Genomic DNA, 22,237 nt, shown 5'->3' on the forward strand with positions numbered 1-22,237 from the left:
TGGTTTCAGTGTAGCTATTTGTTTCTGTATATATTATTACTGGTGGTTTCAGTATAGCTATTTGTTTCTGTATATATTATTATAGGTGGTTTCAGTGTAGCTATTTGTTTCTGTATATATTATTATCGGTGGTTTCAGTGTAGCTATTTGTTTCTGTATATATTATTACTGGTGGTTTCCAGTATAGCTATTTGTTTCTGTATATATTATTATAGGTGGTTTCAGTATATAGCTATTTGTTTCTGTATATATACTATTACTGGTGGTTTCAGTGTAGCTATTTGTTTCTGTATATATTATTATCGGTGGTTCAGTGTAGCTATTTGTTTCTGTATATATTATTATCGGTGGTTTCAGTGTAGCTATTTGTTTCTGTATATATTATCGGTGGTTTCAGTGTAGCTATTTGTTTCTGTATATATTATTACTGGTGGTTTCAGTATAGCTATTTGTTTCTGTATATATTATTATGGGTGGTTTCAGTGTAGCTATTTGTTTCTGTATATATTATTACTGGTGGTTTCAGTGTAGCTATTTGTTTCTGTATATATTATTATATGTGGTTTCAGTGTAGCTATTTGTTTCTGTATATATTATTACTGGTGGTTTCAGTATAGCTATTTGTTTCTGTGTATATTATTATAGGTGGTTTCAGTGTAGCTATTTGTTTCTGTATATATTATTATAAGTGGTTTCAGTATAGCTATTTGTTTCTGTATATATTATTATGGGTGGTTTCAGTGTAGCTATTTGTTTCTGTATATATTATTATAGGTGGTTTCAGTGTAGCTATTTGTTTCTGTATATATTATTATAGGTGGTTTCAGTGTAGCTATTTGTTTCTGTATATATTATTACTGGTGGTTTCAGTATAGCTATTTGTTTCTGTATATATTATTATAGGTAGTTTCACTATAGCTATTTGTTTCTGTATATATTATTATAGGTGGTTTCAGTGTAGCTATTTGTATTTGTATATATTATTATGGGTGGTTTCAGTGTAGCTATTTGTTTCTGTATATATTATTACTGGTGGTTTCAGTATAGCTATTTGTTTCTGTATATATTATTATAGGTAGTTTCACTATAGCTATTTGTTTCTGTATATATTATTATAGGTGGTTTCAGTGTAGCTAGTTGTTTCTGTGTATATTATTACTGGTGGTTTCAGTGTAGCTATTTGTTTCTGTATATATTATTACTGGTGGTTTCAGTATAGCTATTTGTTTCTGTATATATTATTACTGGTGGTTTCAGTATAGCTATTTGTTTCTGTATATATTATTACTGGTGGTTTCAGTATAGCTATTTGTTTCTGTATATATTATTATAGGTGGTTTCAGTGTAGCTATTTGTTTCTGTGTATATTATTACTGGTGGTTTCAGTGAAGCTATTTGTTTCTGTATATATTATTACTGGTGGTTTCAGTATAGCTATTTGTTTCTGTATATATTATTATAGGTAGTTTCACTATAGCTATTTGTTTCTGTATATATTATTATAGGTGGTTTCAGTGTAGCTATTTGTTTCTGTATATATTATTATAGGTGGTTTCAGTGTAGCTATTTGTTTCTGTATATATTATTATAGGTGGTTTCAGTGTAGCTATTTGTTTCTGTGTATATTATTATAGGTGGTTTCAGTGTAGCTATTTGTTTCTGTATATATTATTATAGGTAGTTTCACTATAGCTATTTGTTTCTGTATATATTATTATAGGTGGTTTCAGTGTAGCTAGTTGTTTCTGTATATATTATTATAGGTAGTTTCAGTGTAGCTATTTGTTTCTGTATATATTATTATCGGTGGTTTCAGTGTAGCTATTTGTATCTGTATATATTATTATCGGTGGTTTCAGTGTAGCTATTTGTATCTGTATATATTATTATAGGTGGTTTTCAGTGTAATTGTTTCTGTATATATTATTATCGGTGGTTTCAGTGTAGCTATTTGTTTCTGTATATATTATTATCGGTGGTTTCAGTGTAGCTATTTGTTTCTGTATATATTATTATCGGTGGTTTCAGTGTAGCTATTTGTATCTGTATATATTATTACTGGTGGTTTCAGTATAGCTATTTGTTTCTGTATATATTATTATCGGTGGTTTCAGTGTAGCTATTTGTTTCTGTATATATTATTATCGGTGGTTTCAGTGTAGCTATTTGTATCTGTATATATTATTATCGGTGGTTTCAGTGTAGCTATTTGTATCTGTATATATTATTATAGGTGGTTTCAGTGTAATTGTTTCTGTATATATTATTATCGGTGGTTTCAGTGTAGCTATTTGTTTCTGTATATATTATTATCGGTGGTTTCAGTGTAGCTATTTGTATCTGTATATATTATTATCGGTGGTTTCAGTGTAGCTATTTGTTTCTGTATATATTATTATCGGTGGTTCCAGTGTAGCCATTTGTTTCTGTATATATTATTATCGGTGGTTTCCAGTGTAGCTATTTGTATCTGTATATATTATTATCGGTGGTTTCAGTGTAGCTATTTGTTTCTGTATATATTATTACTGATGGTTTCCAGTATAGCCATTTGTTTCTGTATATATTATTATCGGTGGTTTCAGTGTAGCTATTTGTTTCTGTATATATTATTATCGGTGGTTTCAGTGTAGCTATTTGTTTCTGTATATATTATTATCGGTGGTTTCAGTGTAGCTATTTGTATCTGTATTATTACATTATCGGTGGTTTCAGTGTAGCTATTTGTATCTGTATATATTATTATAGGTGGTTTCAGTGTAATTGTTTCTGTATATATTATTATCGGTGGTTTCAGTGTAGCTATTTGTTTCTGTATATATTATTATCGGTGGTTTCAGTGTAGCTATTTGTATCTGTATATATTATTATCGGTGGTTTCAGTGTAGCTATTTGTTTCTGTATATATTATTATCGGTGGTTTCAGTGTAGCTATTTGTTTCTGTATATATTATTATCGGTGGTTTCAGTGTAGCTATTTGTATCTGTATATATTATTATCGGTGGTTTCAGTGTAGCTATTTGTATCTGTATATATTATTATCGGTGGTTTCAGTGTAGCTATTTGTTTCTGTATATATTATTACTGGTGGTTTCAGTATAGCTATTTGTTTCTGTATATATTATTATAGGTAGTTTCACTATAGCTATTTGTTTCTGTATATATTATTATCGGTGGTTTCAGTGTAGCTATTTGTTTCTGTATATATTATTATCGGTGGTTTCAGTGTAGCTATTTGTTTCTGTATATATTATTACCTGTGGTTTCAGTGTAGTTGTTTGTTTCTGTATATATTATTACTGGTGATTTCAGTGTAATTGTTCCTGTATATATTATTACCTGTGGTTTCTGTGTAACTGTTTGTTTCCATATATCGTATTATTGAAGGTTTTAATGTACTTGTTGTTTCCGTATGTATGGTGGTTTGAATGAAGTTGTTTATTGCTTATATGTAACTACTTACGGGTTGAGTGTACTTTTATGTTTCCTTATTTCTAATTACTTTTAGGTTTAGTGTACTTGTTTGTTTCCATATATTTAGATGCTGATGATTTGAGTGTAGTTGCTTGTTTCCATATATTTTGCTACTTATGGTTTTAACGAGTTGTTTCTTTCTGTATTTCTGGCAATTTTTGGTCATGTCCACTGAAACCTAATACATCATGCCAGTGTTAACTGTAGCCATGTAACTAGTTACTATCACTGTATATATGTATACATAATGCACAAGTTCCACGTTAAATGTGTTTTAATATATGTAAATCCAGGCTTTTCTCTCATAATTATGACCTTATTTTGAGAAATTCTCAGTTATCATCATCCTGTTGTTGATTTATACGTTATTAGTTTTAGTTTAGGGTTAACAGTTCTGGGAAGGTTTTATCTTTGATTAATATGGTGGGGTGTCGATTATCTTGCTGATTTGAAGCATTAGTGTTTCTGGACTATGATTGGTGTATTCACGACACCTTTTCGTATTTTCATGGTTATTACATTTGGTAACTACAACTGTTTTTCTTTTGTATAATTCACCACCTTTACGAAAAGCGCGAGGAAGTTTCCAATTCCTGCTGAGTGCACGCATCTTCTGGCAGGATTTGAGGATCGGGTGATTTTACTGTTAATTTACACGGAGGTATCGATAACTTTTACTTTTGTGTATTATGTTATTGTTATCTTAAATGCTAGATTTAGCCATGCAAAAAATTTAAATAACTGTTATTTGTCGAATTCATAAATTAATGTTTTATTTGTTCAGAAAAAACTTAGTAATTTGTTTTTCTCAAAGACCTAAAACATTCACCCGTTAGAATGTTTTAACATTTACTCAAATCATCAGTCACAGAACTTGTAAATACGTTCTATTCACTTATCCTTCACTACTGCAAGAACATCTCTATATAAATCGATACAGTTGCTACATTATAATGTCCCCCCTCAGTAACACAGTTGGATGTTTGCAGACTCACTTTGCAAGAAACCGGATTTCTCTACCCATTGTGCAGCTTCGTCTTTTATTGGCAAATAGTCCGTTGTTTGCTTTAATATTAAAAGTTTATTTATTCTTTGAGTTTAAAACTAACTTGAATATTTCTGGAAGTGACAGCGAGTTTGATACGTGGTTAACGTTCTGTATCCCCAAAGGCCTTCAGTTGTGCCTGAACAATAGCGTAATTTCTTGACTTATTTTTAAACGGTTACTTCTTCCAAGTTACACAGTTTGGATATTAATGGGAGTCTGATTTAGACACGTGATTAAATTTTTGCTTCTTCGGAAATCTGAGTACCAACGCTTACGTAGGTTCTAGACATCGATTTTAATATCTGATCATTTCTAAGAAACATGCGAAACGGAAGGCTGAGAAACAATTTCATATGATTAGAAACGAGGCCAATAATAAGTCACAAAAACTATAAATATACGACTAAACCCCAAAACTGGAATGAACAAAATTTATTACACACACATGATTATTGTTTTTAACATTAATACCCATCAGTACATCTGGTAATATAATAAATCATGGTCGTTCATCCCAACATCCTTACAAGGTAGACACGATTTACCCACTTTGGTTATTTCACGACCTCTCAGTCGTTTTTCTGCTGTGTAAAAGGAATTTTTCCAGACCAGCAAAAGGAAATTCAAAGATCAGTGACAATACAAAGGCTACAATAAAGGTTGTGAGAATATTTCCAAAGATCAGGTACATCTGGAAAAAGACAAATAAATCAGTATATTATTATGTATTTGACGAATTCATAACCTTTTATTTTGTTTTATTTGAGAGGAAATATAGACAAGAAATTAATACTTCAAACAAATCATTTATCTTCTTAAACTTGTCAATTTTCCATATTTGTAAAGACAACAACACAAATTCTGCATTTTATTTTCCAACTAGTTGGTATATTATAATTTATAAATTTTTCAGTTTATCAAGGGGGCGTCATAATTAATACTAAAGTGTGGGGGATAACACTATTTAAAACAAGAGGGAATCCTCAACAGCCGCGGTACTGCAATTATTTTAGGCAGGATTGGAGTAAATTAACGTACGAGACCCTTTTATTAGCTATATTTTTGTGTGTGTGCCAAGCAGGGGGCGCGTCTACACCCGATTCGATTTCATTATTTTTCAGGATCCCTATCAGTCTACCCTCAAGCTGAAATTCTTTTAGGCGAGATTAAAGTGAATTAATGTACGAGACCTTGGGCGTGGTCAAATAAATCAATTGAAAGAGTTTGAACTTCTGAGTCCAAAACTGTAACTACTTCTCAAGTCGTTAAAGATGACGGAGCTTCGAATTAAAAGTTGGTTCTTGAGAAATCGGATCCATTCTATGAAATAAATAACTTAAGCTATTCTTTCATATATAACATTAGAAACTAGATAAACCTTATTCCATGCAGCATGCAAGATGTCTAGAATTTGGATGATTTGCATAAAGTGAAGACGGTTTGTTTGTAAATAAAGTTTGTCACACAAACAAATCATAAGGTAAGTTTGACATACACCACCACCTTTCAAGAAGTCTAGCGTAAGTTAGAGAAGTCCACAAAAAGACCATGTTTCAAGTGGTCTGGAACAAGTTTGTTATTAAACACGAATTTCCAATTTTTGGAGTAATTTTGTTATATAGCATCATCATTTTCCAACAGGTTTGAGTAATTTTGTTATATAACATCATCATTTTCCAACAGGTTTGGAGTAATTTTGTTATATAGCATCATCATTTTCCAACAGGTTTGGAGTAATTTTGTTATATAGCATCATCATTTTCCAACAGGTTTGGAGTAATTTTGTTATATAGCATCATCATTTTCCAACAGGTTTGGGTAATTTTGTTATATAGCATCATCATTTTCCAACAGGTTTGGAGTAATTTTGTTATATAGCATCATCATTTTCAACAGGTTTGGAGTAAATTTGTCACACAGCACCACCCTCAAAGTGTTCTGGAAAGTGTTTGTCATACACTACCACCTTTCGACACTCATCGAAGTATAAACTCATCGTAAGTCAAAATTGTTTAAAACCAGGATAAGAGACAGAAGTTTATACAATGTATTTATCGACAGCACAATTGTCTTTTTGTGTGCATATCTTTCTTTGATTCAGAAATTATTATGAAACTTTTAAGTATTAGGAATCTAGAAACGGAACAGAATAAAAGAAGTACCTTGAACTAATATTTATTTTCAAAGTTTAATAATGAACCTCTAATAAAGGATCTTTTTATGTGAACAGAACACCTATGTTTTAATAATATACAAACTAACTGAGAGATACTGTATCTTTTTAACAATATCGTCCGTTTATGCCCCCCAGCGGCTCAGCGGTATGTCTGCAGACTTACAACGCTAAAAACCGGGTTTCGATACCCGTGGTGGGCAGAGCACAGATAGCCCATTGTGTAGCTTTGTGCTTAATTCAATACAACAACAACGTTTGTTTATCTGGAAAAATTACACAAATAAGTTATTATAATCCAAATTATCTAATATCTTTATTTAAAAGTTTGATTATATTATAAAAACGAAAGGTTTAAATTTGATTGATTGATTTAGTGTTTTATGGCACAAAGCAGCGAGGCTATCTGCGCCAGACATTCGGTAAAAATGTAAAAAAATAAATAAATAAATGTAGTAATAGACATAAATGGAAATGTAGGTAAAACAAAAAAGTATAAAACCAATGTTGACACCTAGTCTACAATGTTAAGATAGAAGGCAGAGTATAAGAAGTTGTAAGGTATTGACTCTAGCAAAAAGGTAATGATCATAACCCGCCAGGAAGACTAACAGGTAAGTTCAAGAATCACCGTCAGTCACCTGAAGTTGGTCTTTCCAGTCCTGGTTCTGGGTTATGTGACATAGCAGCTATTATCAAAATGTAAAAGAAAGTAAAAGTTTTAAAAGACACTCCGCAAAATCGTAATAATGAGTAGCCAAATGTCCAGTAAAAGGATAAAGTCAAGTAAATGGAGTAAAATTTGTAGAAGTAATTGAAGATAAAAGCAAAACGGCAATTAAGACAGAAAATGGCGTAAAAACCAATGTTGACATCCAGTCAACAAAGTTGTAAAGAACTACCTGTAGCAGAATGGTAATGATCGTAACCCGCCAGGAAGACTAACAGGTAAGTATAAAAACCACCGTCAGTCACCTGAAGTTGGTCTTTCCAGTCCTGGTTCCGGGTTATGAGTCAATATGGTCAGTACTAAAAAGTTAATTAGTAAAAGTGTGAAATGATATGCAGTAAAAGTATAATAACAACTCGCCAGGATGACTAACGAGTAGTTCAAACGGATAGTTCAAACAGGAGCGTTAGTCACCTGAAGTTGGTCTTTCCAGTCCTGGTGTCGAGTTATTTAATGTTCTGGCCATTGTCCAATGTCAAATTGAATGAGAGAGATTAAAACTGTAAAAAAGGAACCACAATTAAAAAGGTGTAATGAATAAACATGCAACACTTAAATGAGATTAAAAAGGTTAATGGTCATTAAAAAATTAAAAACATTATCAAGGTGGACAGAGTCACCATCACCAATAACTCTGTCCAATGTTACAGATTGACCCTGGGAAAAAATATGTTTAAAATATTGCCGTCGTTGAGAATTGTAACGATGGCAAGAAAGTAAAATGTGGCTGATAGTGATTTGAGTGTTACACAAATTACACATTGGTGCATCAGTTCTAGATAAAAGAAAATGATGAGTTAAAAAACTGTGACCAATGCGTAGCCTAGTGAGAACAACTTCCTCCTTCCGAACTTTACGGAAGCTAGATGGCCAAAGTCCAATTTTGGGTTTGATTTGAAAAGTTTGTTGTCACGTTGCTCACTCCAAGTGGACTGCCAGCTGGCACGGAGCCGACCCTTGAAGATAACACCATAGTCCATGTACGGAATAGGCATAGGAGTGATGGTGCTGAAGCAGACATATTTAGCTGCCATGTCTGCAAGCTCGTTCCCGCGAATACCAACATGGCCTGGTATCCAGAAAACTGGATTGAAGTAGCTGCTAATGAGAAACGGGCCAGTCGGTTACGAATATCAGCGAGAATAGGATGTGAGTCAACGTGTAGCGATTCCAAGGCAAGTATAGAACTAAGCGAATCAGTATAAATAGTGCAGTTGGAGTACTGCTCAGCTGCAATATGATCCAGGGCAAGAGATATGGCATACAGTTCAGCAGTGAACACAGAAGCTGTAGAAGGGATTCTGCGTGCAACTACTGATCCATAGCAAACCATAGCAGAGCCCACTGAATTACCTGATTTGGAACCATCTGTATAAATAGGAACTGAATGATTGTTTGAAAGATATTCATTGAATAAAAGACGGTACTTCCAATCTGGAGTATCTGCCTTTTTTAGGTGACTGAAAGAAAGGTCACATTTGGGGGCTGTAATAAGCCATGGTGGGATGGGCCGACCTGTGGAACATGCAATGTTATCCAAGGACAGACCCAATTCATCCAATTGCTTCCGGATGCGAAGGCCAAACGGAGCAATGACAGATCGTCTGTTCTGAAAAAGTACTGCCCACCGAGGAAGGAAAACACATTTCCAGGTGGGATGCTTTGGTAAGGAATGAAGTTTCGAAGTATATTGTAAAGATAGTTGCAAACGGCGAAGGTGTAGAGAAGGTTCATGAGATTCAATGTATATACTTTGAACTGGAGAGGTACGGAAAGCCCCAGTGCAGAGTCGAAGTCCTTGGTGATGAACGGGGTCCAGCATCTTTAAGGCTGAGGGTCTGGCAGAGCCATAGACCATTGATCCATAATCGAGTTTCGATCTAATAAGAGCACGATATACCTTTAACATTGAACAGCGATCTGCCCCAACTGGTAGAAGAGAGAACACGGAGGATGTTCAGTGCTCTTGTGCATTTGACCCGAAGCTGCTTTAAGTGTGGTATAAAGGTCAGTTTACGATCAAAGATAAGCCCCAAGAACTTGGTCTCCGGACAACTGGCAGCAAAACTCCACCGATATGAAGTTCAGGATCAGGGTGAATACCCGTCGACGGCAAAAGTGCATGCACACAGTTTTGGAGAGAGAGAAATTAAAGCCGTTCGCCATAGTCCACTTCCGTACACAATTGAGGGCGGTTTGTAGTTGCCGCTCAATATATCTCATGTTTGACGACTGACATGAGATGTGAAAGTCATCGACATACAGCCCATTCGCAACAGTGAGAGGGAGTTGTTCAGTGATGGCATTTATCTTTATACTGAAGAGTGTAACACTCAATACACATCCTTGAGGGACTCCAAGTTCCTGTACAAAAGAACGGGAAAGTGTCGAACCCACACGAACCTGGAATCTCCTGTCCATTAAAAATTTTTTAATAAACATGGGTAGATGGCCACGTAACCCATATGTATGGAGGTCTCGCAAAACGCCATACCTCCATGTTGTGTCGTAAGCCTTCTCTATGTCAAAGAATATTGATACAAGATGTTGGCGGTTGAGAAAGGCTTCTCTGATAGATGTTTCAAGACGAATTAGGTGGTCTGTGGTGGAGTGCTGTCGACGGAACCCACACTGGGTGGGCGAGAGGAGGTTGTTTGATTCAAGGAACCAAACAAGACGAGCATTAACCATCCTTTCTAATGTCTTACAGAGACAGCTCGTCAAAGCAATTGGACGGTAGTTTGAAGGAATCTTGGGATCTTTCCTGGCTTAGAGAAAGGTAAAATAATAGCCTGGCGCCAAGCATCAGGAAAAACATTCTTCTGCCAGATCCGGTTGAAAACAATCAGAAGGACATTAAGAGAAGCAGGAGATAAATGGTGCAGCATGTCATAATGAATATCATCAGGTCCAACAGACGTACTGGCAGACCGATGAAGGGCCATTTTTTAGTTCCACCAGGGTAAAAGGACGATTATAGTCAAAGAAACAGTTAGTTCGAAAGGAAAGAGGTGATCGCTCCGCCCGAGTCTTGATGGCCAGGAAGGTGGAGGAACAAGCAGAAGTGCTAGATACCCGGCAAAAGCTTTCACCTAGAGTGTTAGCGATGTTCCGAACATCAGTCACCTCCTGACCATCAGAGAGTAAGATCGAGAGGGGGGGATAGAATTGTAGTGTCCATTAACCTTTCGAATCCTGTCCCATATGATCTTGGAACTGGTGGTAGAAGATATACTGGTTGTGAACTTAATCCAAGATTCCTTCTGGCTGTGACGTCTTACCCACCTAGCATGTGCACGGGCCCGTTGGAAAGCAACCCGGTTTGAAAGTGTGGGATATCTACGAAAAGTATCCCAGGCCCGCTTTTGAGCCTTCCGTGCTAAGTGGCAAGCAGGATTCCACCACGGACGAGGATATCGTGGAAAACGTGTCGAGGTTTTAGGAATACACTGAGCAGCTGCATGTGTAATACAGTCAGTTACCGCTGCTACACAGTCGTCTATTGATGGCTGATTTACGATGGCAGGATCAAGTTCTGCGAGAGCAGTGAAAGTGGACCAGTCTGCCTGATCCAGCTTCCACCGGGGCACGCGGGTAGGGTGGCATCGACCACGGCCAGTCTCTCTCAAAAGGATCGGAAAATGATCACTGTCTAGTGGATTACTGTCAACCCTCCATGAAAAATGGGAGAATAATGAAGGGGAGCAAACTGAGAGATCAATAGCAGTAAAGGATTGACAAGGTGTGTGAAAGTAAGTGGAAGAACCAGTATTGAAAAGAGAAAGATTGTGATCAGAGAGCATTTGCTCTACAGATCGGCCCCTCCCATCAATAATAGCACTTCCCCAGAGGGGATGATGTCCATTAAAATCCCCTAGGATTAGAAACGGAGATGGCAATTGTTCAACGAGAGCATCCAGATCTGATTGATCATATGTCTTTCCAGGGGACAGGTACAGAGAACAAACAGTGATGGTATGACCCAAGGAAATACGGATGGCTACAGCCTCCAAGGGTGTGTTGAGTGACAAAGACAGGGTGGGCACGTGTTGATCAACCAACAGTGCCACCCCCTCCATGTACTCGACCATCACACAACCTGTCATTTCTGTACAGAGAAAACTGCCGAATGGAGACAGTATCAGCAGTTTTGAGAAATGTTTCTTGTAAAGAAAGACAAACAGGATGGTAGGAAGCAATCAACGTTTTGATATCATCCAGATTAGAACGTAAACCTCGACAGTTCCATTGTATCAAGGTGGCCATTTTAAGAACGGGTAGGTGAAGTGGCTGGAGAACCCTTCGGTTTACGACCACGTCTTTTTTTCTTTACTGTCTTTAGTTGGAGGAGGTCTATCAACCTCCATGGATCCTGCTCTGTGTCGGGTGGGCACGTTTTTGTTATTGGAAGGGGAATCCAGTGACTGAGGACGCGAACGAATAATTGTTTTGTCTCTTGTGGTGGGAGAAAAAGATGTATCAGAAGAAATGCCTGTATTTGAAACTGAAGGACGTGAATCTTGAGGTGTGTTGGAAGGTATGGGAGGGACAGAGATAGGTGTGGTAGTTGATTCATCAACCTTTTAACCACGGAGGTCAAAAGGCTTTTCATTTGTTTTGAAAACGATTCTTTTGGAGGCACAGAGAGATCTGTCTGCACTCCCACTGTAGTTGTGGAATGAAGTGCAGCAGCATATGTCCGAGATGGAGTTGTGGACAGCAATTTCCGAGCCTCAGGATAACTAATGTTATGTGTCGTTTTCAAACGCTGCACCTCTTTTCCTCCAACCATTTTGGGCAAGAATGAAAGTATGAGGGTGAGAACCATTGCAGTTTACGCAATGTGGGTTCATGTCACAGTCATAGGCATCGTGGTCCTTGCCTCCACAACGAGCACATGTCAGGGAACCACGACAAGATGTCTTTGAGTGGCCGAATCTCTGACATTGGAAACATCGAAGAGGGTTTGGTATGTATGGCCGAACCCTGCAAATGAGATAACCTGCCTTGATGGTGGCTGGTGCACGTGGTGAAGTAAATGTTAAAACGAGGGTATTTGTTGGCAGTGTAATTCCATCTTTGCGAGTGGAGATGCGCCTCACTGCAGAAACTCCTTGAGTGGAGAGACCAGCGAGAATCTCTGACTCGGGAACGTTCTTCAAATCCCTTTCAACAATAACTCCTCGTGAAGAATTCAAGGCAGCATGGGGTGTAACCTCAATAGGTATATCCCCAATTGCCTTTGATTTCAACAGGAGTTCACTGTGTTGGGATGTGGATGTTTCAACTAATATGTCACCAGATCGAAGTTTCTTTACTGATTTTGGAGAGCCAGCAAGTCCCTCTAGTCCCTTTTGAATAAAAAAAGGGGACATTTGCCCTAAAGGTTTTTCCGAAAGAGAATGTAATATAAGAAAATGAGGTACATGTGTTACTGATGTTGAAGATTGCTGTTCTGAGTATTCAAGACGTGGTCGCTTACCCATTGACTGTTTTTTTACAATTTTATTTAAATTTTTTGAGGATCCATAGGAAAAGGAAAAAATTTCGGTACCCACTGACCCCACCCACCATGGAGCCCTACAAGGGGACGCACTACAAAGTCACGCAAGGACAATGCAGCAACGCCAGGGTTTCGTGAGCACTATACCCAAACACCAGCATCAGGCACAATGTCCACAACACCCGTTGAGAACTTCCAACACTGGTACTTGGTTGACTCTAGCCCAAGTGGACCAGCCGATTGACCCAAGGGGGGCCACCCAAAGGCCGCCCGTCTACAGGAATTCGAGGCCAAAGTGGTGTGTTAGGGTTGGACCCCTCAACCACCAGGATCTTCTCCTCCCCTTCACGGGTCGCCACGCACGGCAAACACGTGGGTGGATGTTTAGATCCCAGAGAAGGTAACCAGATAGAACAGAACCTTCCCTGGGAGGTCCCCTCACCACGTACAGGAATCCACACCGAGGGGTTAAGTTTCACAAATTTAAAATATCTTCCAGTATAGTTTACACGAAAATCAAACAGAATTCAAATCAGAATACATAATTTGCCACATACATAGACTAGTGAATTTTTTGTATCGAAAGGCCAGCCTTTAAGGAATCTATTTGTATGAATTAAAGAGGGTTAATTATTTTATATTAAATTGATACTGAATATGTAAATCATCAAACCACGTGACGATCACAATTGATTAAAAAGCCACTTATGATAAGAGTATGTAACAGCTCTTTACGATGCAAAATATCCTTTCATATCAGATCATGAGGATGTGGTCAATTCGGGAATTTAGAATTTTTCAAGACGGCATTATTTCTTTTACTTAACAGCATTGGAAAACAAAGGAATAAAGATTAGCTTAAGGTATCAGGATCATCTAAAAAGAGACTTGCAATAGGTCGTGCCCAATTGTGATAAACAAAAAGTAACAAACGCAAAGGTAAATGACAAAAGTTGTCCACGTGCTCCAATGCGTAACATAATCAGGAACTATCTTCAACTGGAACAGTAAATATGTGCAAGCAACTGTTGACCAACAGGACTCGGCAGCTCAAACTAGGGATGGCCTTTTAGACTATATGTCGTTCATGTTGAAAATACCACATACTCCTACCTTATACCTCAGTGATATTTGTACTATGTCTAAATTACACCTTTACTCGTATTAAAGTCACATGGTGGTTGTTGTCACTAGATAAAGACGAAGGGTTTGATCACAAAGTAAGTAATATTTATATTTGTTTAATATTTGAACATCACTTACACGTAAACCTTTCTCCCCCTTTTTTAAAAATATATTGGTATCTATCGCCTTTGTTTGCGAACAACAATCCTGTAAATGAAAAAGAAACCAAAACCACTTACCTGAGTGGTTATTTACCACTCGCATAACTTCTACCAATGTAAAGTAAAGAAAAAAATAACAGTATTAATTTTGTTTTTCTCTCTTAAAAAGTTATTATACTTGGTGTTTGTCCGCCTTAAAAATTTAAACCTTCTGATGACCCAGTGATAAGCTTAAGAGTTTATAACGCTAGAAATCTTGGTTCGATACCCACAATAGGCCCAACATAAATAATACATTGCGTAGTTTTGTACTTAAACGCACATAAGTAAACTTAATTTTCTATATTCGAATGTACATGAAATATTTTTTAGATTATGTGAATTTGATCCTAACCAATCTCATTAAATATGCTTAAAAATTCAAAATTTCACTGTGCGTCACGAAACTTTGAATCTTCATCAACGGTAGACGGCAGAAGGGGAGAGGTGATGAAACGTAAAAACAGTTCAAAGAGAGAAATCTTGGCATGGCCAGGTAGTTAAGGCACTCGACTCGTAATTTGAGGACCCCGGGTTCGAATCCCCGTCTCACCAAACATGCTCATCCTTTCAGCCGTGGCGGCGTTATAATGTCAAGGTTAATCCCACTATTTGTTGGTAAAAGAGTAGCCCAAGAGTTGGTGGTGGGTGGTAATGACTAGCTGCCCTCCCTGTAGCCTTACACTGCTAAATTAGGGACGTCTCGTGCAGATAACCCTCGTGTAGCTTTGCGCGAAGTTTGAAAACAAACAAACCAAAGAGAGAATTATTATTTGCTTTTATAAACATAGACTTTTAACAAATATCTTCAGAAATTAATAAGACTCGGAAGAAATAAACGTTTATCTTTTCTCACCGCGTAGCTGAAAGTTGCATCTACTAGCACGTTCTGTACGCCGTAAATCACAGACATAATAACAGGGTGAATTAGGTACGCGCTGTACGTCAGACGACTCAGCGGAATGAACGGTCTCCAGGATAGGAACGTTTTTATAAAACCTATATAGAAAGATAATCAATACACTTTAAATAAAACACACAAGAGCATCGACTCTGCCAAACAACTTAGTACTAAAAAATACTTGCGAAACCATAGATATAAACAAATAAAAACCGTGCATTTTACCGTTTCGTAACTTCTCTGATTACTATTCAGAATCAATTACTAGATAAAGTTATAAAAATAACACAAATGTAGCTACAAATACGTCTGCAGTGCACGTGTGCTGAGCCGAAAAGATATATTTGGAAGTTTTAACTTTTGTTTTTAGTAACGATTTTCGAAGAGTTGCCAGGGAAGGTTAGAAACCGCTAAAAATGTAAAAGGATTGACGAATTTTGTGTTTCATTATTTAATTAGTTCTTTGAAATGAATTAAACTTGTTTCGCACATATAAAGTTGCAAAAAACATTTATGTGGAGTCTTACTTATCAACTGGCTTTGTATTACTCTTAGAAAATCCACTCTTTGAAAGGCTTGTTATATCGTAAGATAGTTGTGTAATAAGTAACTAAAAATGTGCGATGTTCCAATGGTAAAAGATTGAATTTTTATTTACATCTCGATTATCCGCAAGCCAGACGCCAAACGGCAGCTTTCCCAAACACTATTTGTTTTGAACACAGTATTGTAAAAATAATAACGCTAAGGAAGCGGCAAAGTGTGTGTGTGTCACAAAACCATTTAATACTAGGATAAAAACTAAAGATATCTAAAGCAGAGTTTCTTCTAACACTAAAAACAAATCAACTTTACCGGTTTCTAGTTACACGACAAACCTTGGTACAATCTATATTATATTCAATCTCAGTTGAAGGTTGTACGTCACTTTTGACCAACATACTGTTACGCGAACTTCTTTGATCACCAATGTTACTCCAGCAAAAACAAAAGACACAAAAATATAAACCAGTTCCTTAAGAGATTTATATATTTATGTAACGTAATAACGGTGTAAATATAACACACGTATAAGAATTTACGTAAATATTAATGAGGTAAATTTTCTGAAGTTCACTGTGGACAGCACACAATAGACACCAGGAGCTTAGCAACACGTATACGCTGAATTTTGACACTTTACAGTCGCGAAAACATCCCACTTTCTGAAACAGTTTTTTTTTTAGCTCTTAGATAATATAGAAATAAACAATGTTTCTGTTTACGTTAGTAAGATAACAATTAAAACAGAAAATACATTTTATTTATTCATATTCTTACATATTACCAGATAATACAGTGCATCATATTATTATATATTATCATATAATACAGTGCACTGATCGGGCGATAAATAAACTAACTACTTACCCCCGTATCCTATTTTACAAGCAAAGGTCAGCCAGGCCAGCCCAACAGCCCATGCTGTGCGTGCGAGAGCACTATACATAGCGGAGGACAAGTCAGAGGGAAGATTACCCTTATAAACAGGCCACATCCCGTAAAGGACTAGAATATTACAAGTAGCAGCAAGGAACCAGCCCAAAACCACGTATTTCTGTAATTTAAGAGTAGTATATTACAGATCGGAAACAGATTTAACATAGTTTCAGTACCAGTGACCTTTAAAGCAACGCCATATTAATTCGTTGTTTAACACTTCAATAAAAGATGTCTACTCCTCATAAAAAAATTGCACAAACAAATCTGTCTAGTATTTTTTAAAGTTCATTGTAGTATAGAAACAGTTAAAAAACAACTTTAATTATATTTCAAACTCAACATTCAAAACAAAACATGCAAATAAGGAGCCGTTCTTCTGATATACATGAAAGTATTACTTGGTAAACGTCGATATTTTCAAATCTATGCGTTATCTTCCTATTAAGGATCTTCCTATTAAGATACAACACAGAATATTAACAATATTCAGATTACAAAGACTTGTTGTGACCTTTTCACACTTAGTACAACAGTGACCAGGGAGGTCGAGAGTCAGGTCGGACCCCGGGCCTCCTTTTCTCGGGTTTTGGGTATCATATGTACTCTGATGGGTCAGGTGCCCTTTGAACTCTTCCTCCTTCCTTTACCTGTGTAGTCATGTAGTGTTTGATGGTGTTAGTTACTGCTTTTTGGGTCAGAGTGGGTTGAATTACACCAACCCTTTTCAGGGCAATGTCCATGTACTGGTATACATGTATAGATATTCTTTTGCCCTTTCAGTAAGATGTCTAGTTAGTTGGTGGCCCTATTTTATACATTTATAAGTTATCCATAGTTCGATGGGCTCACCTCTGAAGTATTTGTTTGTTTTGTTTTGAATTTCGCGCAAAGCTACAAGAGGGCTATCTGCGCTTGCCATCCCTAGTTTAGCAATCTAAGACTAGAGGGAAGGTACCTAGTCATCACCACCCACCTCTAACTCTTGGGCTACTCTTTTACGAGCGAATAGTGGGATTGACCGCCACATTATAACGCCCCCACGGCTGAAAGGGCGAGCATATTTGGCGCAACGAGGATTCGAACCCATGACCCTCAGATTACAAGTCGAACGCCTTAACCCACCTGGCTATTTTAAACATGTTCTGTCCCAAGGTTTGTCCATAACGTTAGACAGTGTTATTGGTGATAGTGACACTGTCCACTTTGGTAAAGTTTTTAGTTTTTTAAATACCATTAATCTTTTTAATGTCATTTAAGCTTTTTAATTTATACATTGTACCTTTTTTAATGTGGTCCCCTTTTAAGAATCACAGTCTCTCTAGTTTGATTTGAAATTAGAAAATGGCCGTAATGTCAAATAACTCAACACCAGGACTAGAAAGGCCAACTTCAGGTGACTAACGCTGCTGTTTGAACTACCCGTTAGTCATCCTGGCGAGGTATTATTAAAATTTTGCTACACGTCTTTTTAAACTTTTATTACTTTTGAAGTCTACATAAATTCATGGTACATTCATGGGCGTATGAAGAATTGTTCTGGTGGGTGGAAGCCAAATGTGTTGAGAATTAACAGTTTTTTGGAAAATAAGTTATTTTTTGAGGCAAATCCAGTTCCCGCAGTACTGCGATGTTTTCTTAAGCATATTATCAAAATGAGAATATATTATCCTTTTCCCATATTTACCCCTACCTCGGGATTGCAGCCCCCTGACCCTCCATCTTGTAAGGCCTGACAGTGACACGTAAACCAACATTTTTGGACTTTCTATCATTGACTGACATTAAACATATCGTGTTAAAATGATTGTACTTTGTCAGTTTTCATGAACATGACACTTTATTTCAAAAGTTGAAGAAATGAAATAGGGAGATATTTTTTACAAGCACGTCACATCTTATAAGTTTCTAACAAGATAAGGGGTGCATGGCAAAAAGACACATTTTTGAAATAAGATACATTTGGATTTAAATTATAAATGACTGATTAGAAACTTGCAAACCATTGTATTCAAAATGTGTTGTAAAATCTCCTTTAATAATAATTTTTAAAGAAAGAAATTTCCGCACGAAGATTAAAATAGAACGGATATTGCAGGTTTTACGAAGTAAATATACAATTTAAAACTACTTGGAACGAAGCTATTGAATAGAGTGAGTAAACCATTAAAGGTTTGTTTCCGTGATACAGAAGTCGTTAGGGTAATCACGCGGATGTTAAAATATAAGAGTTGTTTTTTTACATACGTATTAATTTTTTTTCAACAGAGGTGAAATTGAAAAGAAAGTCTATGCAGTGAGACCTAATGCATTCCTTGATTGGCTGTACGCTCTGTTGTGGATTACAGTTTCACTTATTCAAGGCTCATCGTCATAGTTTGTGTCAGCAAAAAAGAAATACCATAAGGTCTCTTATAATAGTAAAGTTTATACAAGTTATAATATCCATATTGTTATGAGTCGGTTTTACGTCATCAAATAGTAGTCTAACATAAGGAGTTATTTTATTCTTTTTCGACTTGAGCAGCATGGCCTGGTGGTTAGGACACTTCACTAGAAATCTGAGGATCGCATGTTCGAATCCTCGTTACACCAAATATGTTCGGCCTTTTAGCCGTGGGAGCGTTATAATGTGACGGTTAATCCTATCATTCGTTGGAAAAAGAGTAGCCTAAGAGTTGGCGGTGGGTTGTGATGACTAGTTGTCTTGCCTTTAGTCTTCCACTCCTAAATTACGGACGCCTAGCGCGGATAGCCCTCGTGTAGCTTTGCGCGAAATTCAAACCAATATTTCGACTTTAGACTGGCTGCATATTTATAATTTTAATGACGTACTAATCTGTTTCTTTTTTGCACTGTAAAATAATAACATATTATCAGCATAAGTGTTGTAGAGAAGTGCCTTACAACTTGAGAAACACTTTCCTCAGAACACAGGAGAGCGTTGGTAATAATGTGCTCTAGTGAGATGTATCGCACTGTCTTGTCGTGCAGTTTAATAGTAAATAAAAACTACTATAGGCTCAGTTAGTGACAAGAGTGAACTGTTGTGTTAATGTCTGAGTAAAAAGACTAAGAAAAAAAACATGTTTACTGTTTCGTCTTGTTTGTTTTTGAATTTCGCGCAAAGCCTCACAAGGTCTATCTGCGCTAACCGTTCCTAAATTAGCAGTGCAAGACCAGAGGGAAGAGAGCTAGTCATCACTACCCACCGCCAACTCTTGGGCTAACCAACGAATAGTTGGATTGACCGTCACATTATAACGCCCCCACGGTTGAAAGGGCGAGCATGTTTGATGAGATGGGGATTCGAACCCTCGACCCTCAGACTGCACTTCGAACGCCTTAATCACCTGGCTATGCTGTTTCGCCTAATAATGAATTAATAAAGAGGGAGGTAGTATCAACATTTATTATAAATAGTTTAAAATATACGCAGAGATCTCGTTCTGAAAAGTTACTTTGCAACTGATTGTGTGGAAAATATTGGATAAAACCTGTTTATTGTCAATTTCCTAGACAAAAAGTTCAACCTAAGGTTTCTCAGTTTAAATATGTGTTTGTCACTTATGCACCCATTACCTTAGCAGACAAAGCCTTCCTATAAAACAGTTTTAAGTGTGAAAAACATAAGTATATTTAAGAAACCCTAATTTCTTTAATTACAGTATCCCAAAGAAAGTTTTAATATTTAACATTATATGCCTGTCTAAAGAAGGTAACACTGGTACAGAGATCTTGGTTCTTTAATTTTACTTTTATATTAGTTGTTTACCTTTTTTAATACAATATCACCTGGAAACTTAAATAATATGTATCCTAATGCCATGCCCACCAAGTACGGTCCAGCTCTGCAGTAAGGTTTGATGTACATGATGGATGAGAACCTGTCTAACACATTCGCTGGGCTGTAAAACAGTAAAGTTATGGAACCTGTTACAAAGAGGTTATCAAGATAAAATATTTCGATAGTTCTACTCTTTACTTAAACTCAACTGAAGTATTTTCTTTTTTAAATTATGTTGTTTCTTCCAATATTTAGCAGTGTAAAAGAACTACATATATATATATACAAGTGTGTAATATCTTAATTAAAAATTGGCGTTAGACAATTTTTAATTATCTAAGGAGGGAGATGTAACAGATTTATATTTATTTTAGCGCCTACACTTGTTTCTGTATAGTTTTATTGTTTACATGTGAACTATATTCTTCACTATGCATTGTTAAAGTCCCGCCTGTTCTCGAACTTTGTAGAAGGTTCTTGAGCGTAAGAAGTAACAATGCAGCAAGTGTGTACGTAATACTAGTGACTGATAGTACTGTTGCCAAGCGAACTTTGGTAAACGTTCTAGTCTCGTGTGATTCGTATAAAAAGCAGCTAGCGAGCGAGAGATAGAAGAAAATATTATTGTACAGCTGTAGTCAGTGCGCTATCGTCGCCAGAAGCTATAATTTTGATGAACACCTATTAATCGGAAACTACATAATTGGACCAGGAATGTTTATAGATTGCGAACATTACTTCAATGAATTACATTGGACATTATTATTTCTACGAGGATAATAAATATCTTTCCTGGAAAAGTCAGCTTGCAAGGCCGTTAGGCTAACCAAGCTAACTAACTTAAACGAGGTGTGACACTATCGACTCAGAATTAATTTGCTCGTTATGGGCCTGTATCATCGATAAAATATTCGGTTATAGACTGAATATAAGTCTCAGTATTTGTCTGTAAGTTTGTAACACTCTTGTGTTGAAATCGTCATTTGTAATAACTATTAGTGATAACCGTTATTATAAATTATATATTTTTGTTTGCATATTAAGATATATTTGTATAAAAAATAAAGTTCTGTGTATCAATCTTGTTGGTAAGTATCATAATTTCGATACATATTAACATTTAATTAACTTATAAGTTCAAATTTCCGGTTATTTGAAATAGTAATAAATTATAGTAAGTAAAAGTGGAACACTAATACGGAACAAGGTAGGTGTAAAAGGATTTGGTGTAAGATGGTGTAAAACGAAAGAAGTGTACCTGAACAAGCTTGATTTTGTGTTTAACACTCAGAAATACATAAAGTACCAACAATTTAGTATATGAAAACTTGAAGCTGTAGACAGTGTTGTAAATAGACACACACTTATAACTGAAGGTCTCTGCAGTCAAAATTTATATCATAAGACGTTTTCCGGCATACTTTCAAACTTAATAAAATCACCTTTCTTACCAATTTATAATGAAGCTAATATTGCTAGTAGAGTCACAACAAACTAAGACTTACATGGCATCGTTTAATACTGGAATAGGTGGTAGGTGTTGAGTGCCTGTAATAACACCTGTTAATACCGAAGTTGCTATAAAGAATCCTAGTAGCACTGGAAGTCCCCATCGTAGACCCCTGTCGGCGAAATGGTTAATGATGAAATGATTGATACAAGACGCTGAAACAAGGCAATCATGTTAAATAAATAGATGGAAATCTCAACTACCATAAGAAGAACGTTCACGGACAAAAGTTAAAAACCTTTTATCTAATAACAGATAAAATCATGTTATGTCTGCGCTTTTGTCGTATGAATTTCTCTTCTAATG

General features: G+C 36.3%; 1 protein-coding gene across 1 annotated transcript in view; it reads right to left on the minus strand.

Annotated features, from left to right (window-relative positions):
- Nucleotides 1-4,947: 4,947 nt before the first annotated feature.
- The window catches only part of LOC143252035 (nose resistant to fluoxetine protein 6-like), a 43,994-nt gene continuing 26,704 nt past the window's right edge, over nt 4,948-22,237 (minus strand). Inside the window, exons 9-13 of the mRNA XM_076503584.1 lie at nt 21,927-22,043; nt 20,410-20,542; nt 16,566-16,752; nt 15,111-15,253; nt 4,948-5,214 (exon numbers count right to left, since the gene is read on the minus strand). Coding sequence (XP_076359699.1) covers nt 5,083-5,214; nt 15,111-15,253; nt 16,566-16,752; nt 20,410-20,542; nt 21,927-22,043 — 712 coding nt within the window. The 3' untranslated portion in view covers nt 4,948-5,082. The remainder of the gene's footprint in view (nt 5,215-15,110; nt 15,254-16,565; nt 16,753-20,409; nt 20,543-21,926; nt 22,044-22,237) is intronic.

Source organism: Tachypleus tridentatus, chromosome 6, assembly GCF_004210375.1.
Source record: "Tachypleus tridentatus isolate NWPU-2018 chromosome 6, ASM421037v1, whole genome shotgun sequence".
NCBI classification, from domain to species: Eukaryota; Metazoa; Arthropoda; class Merostomata; order Xiphosura; family Limulidae; genus Tachypleus; species Tachypleus tridentatus.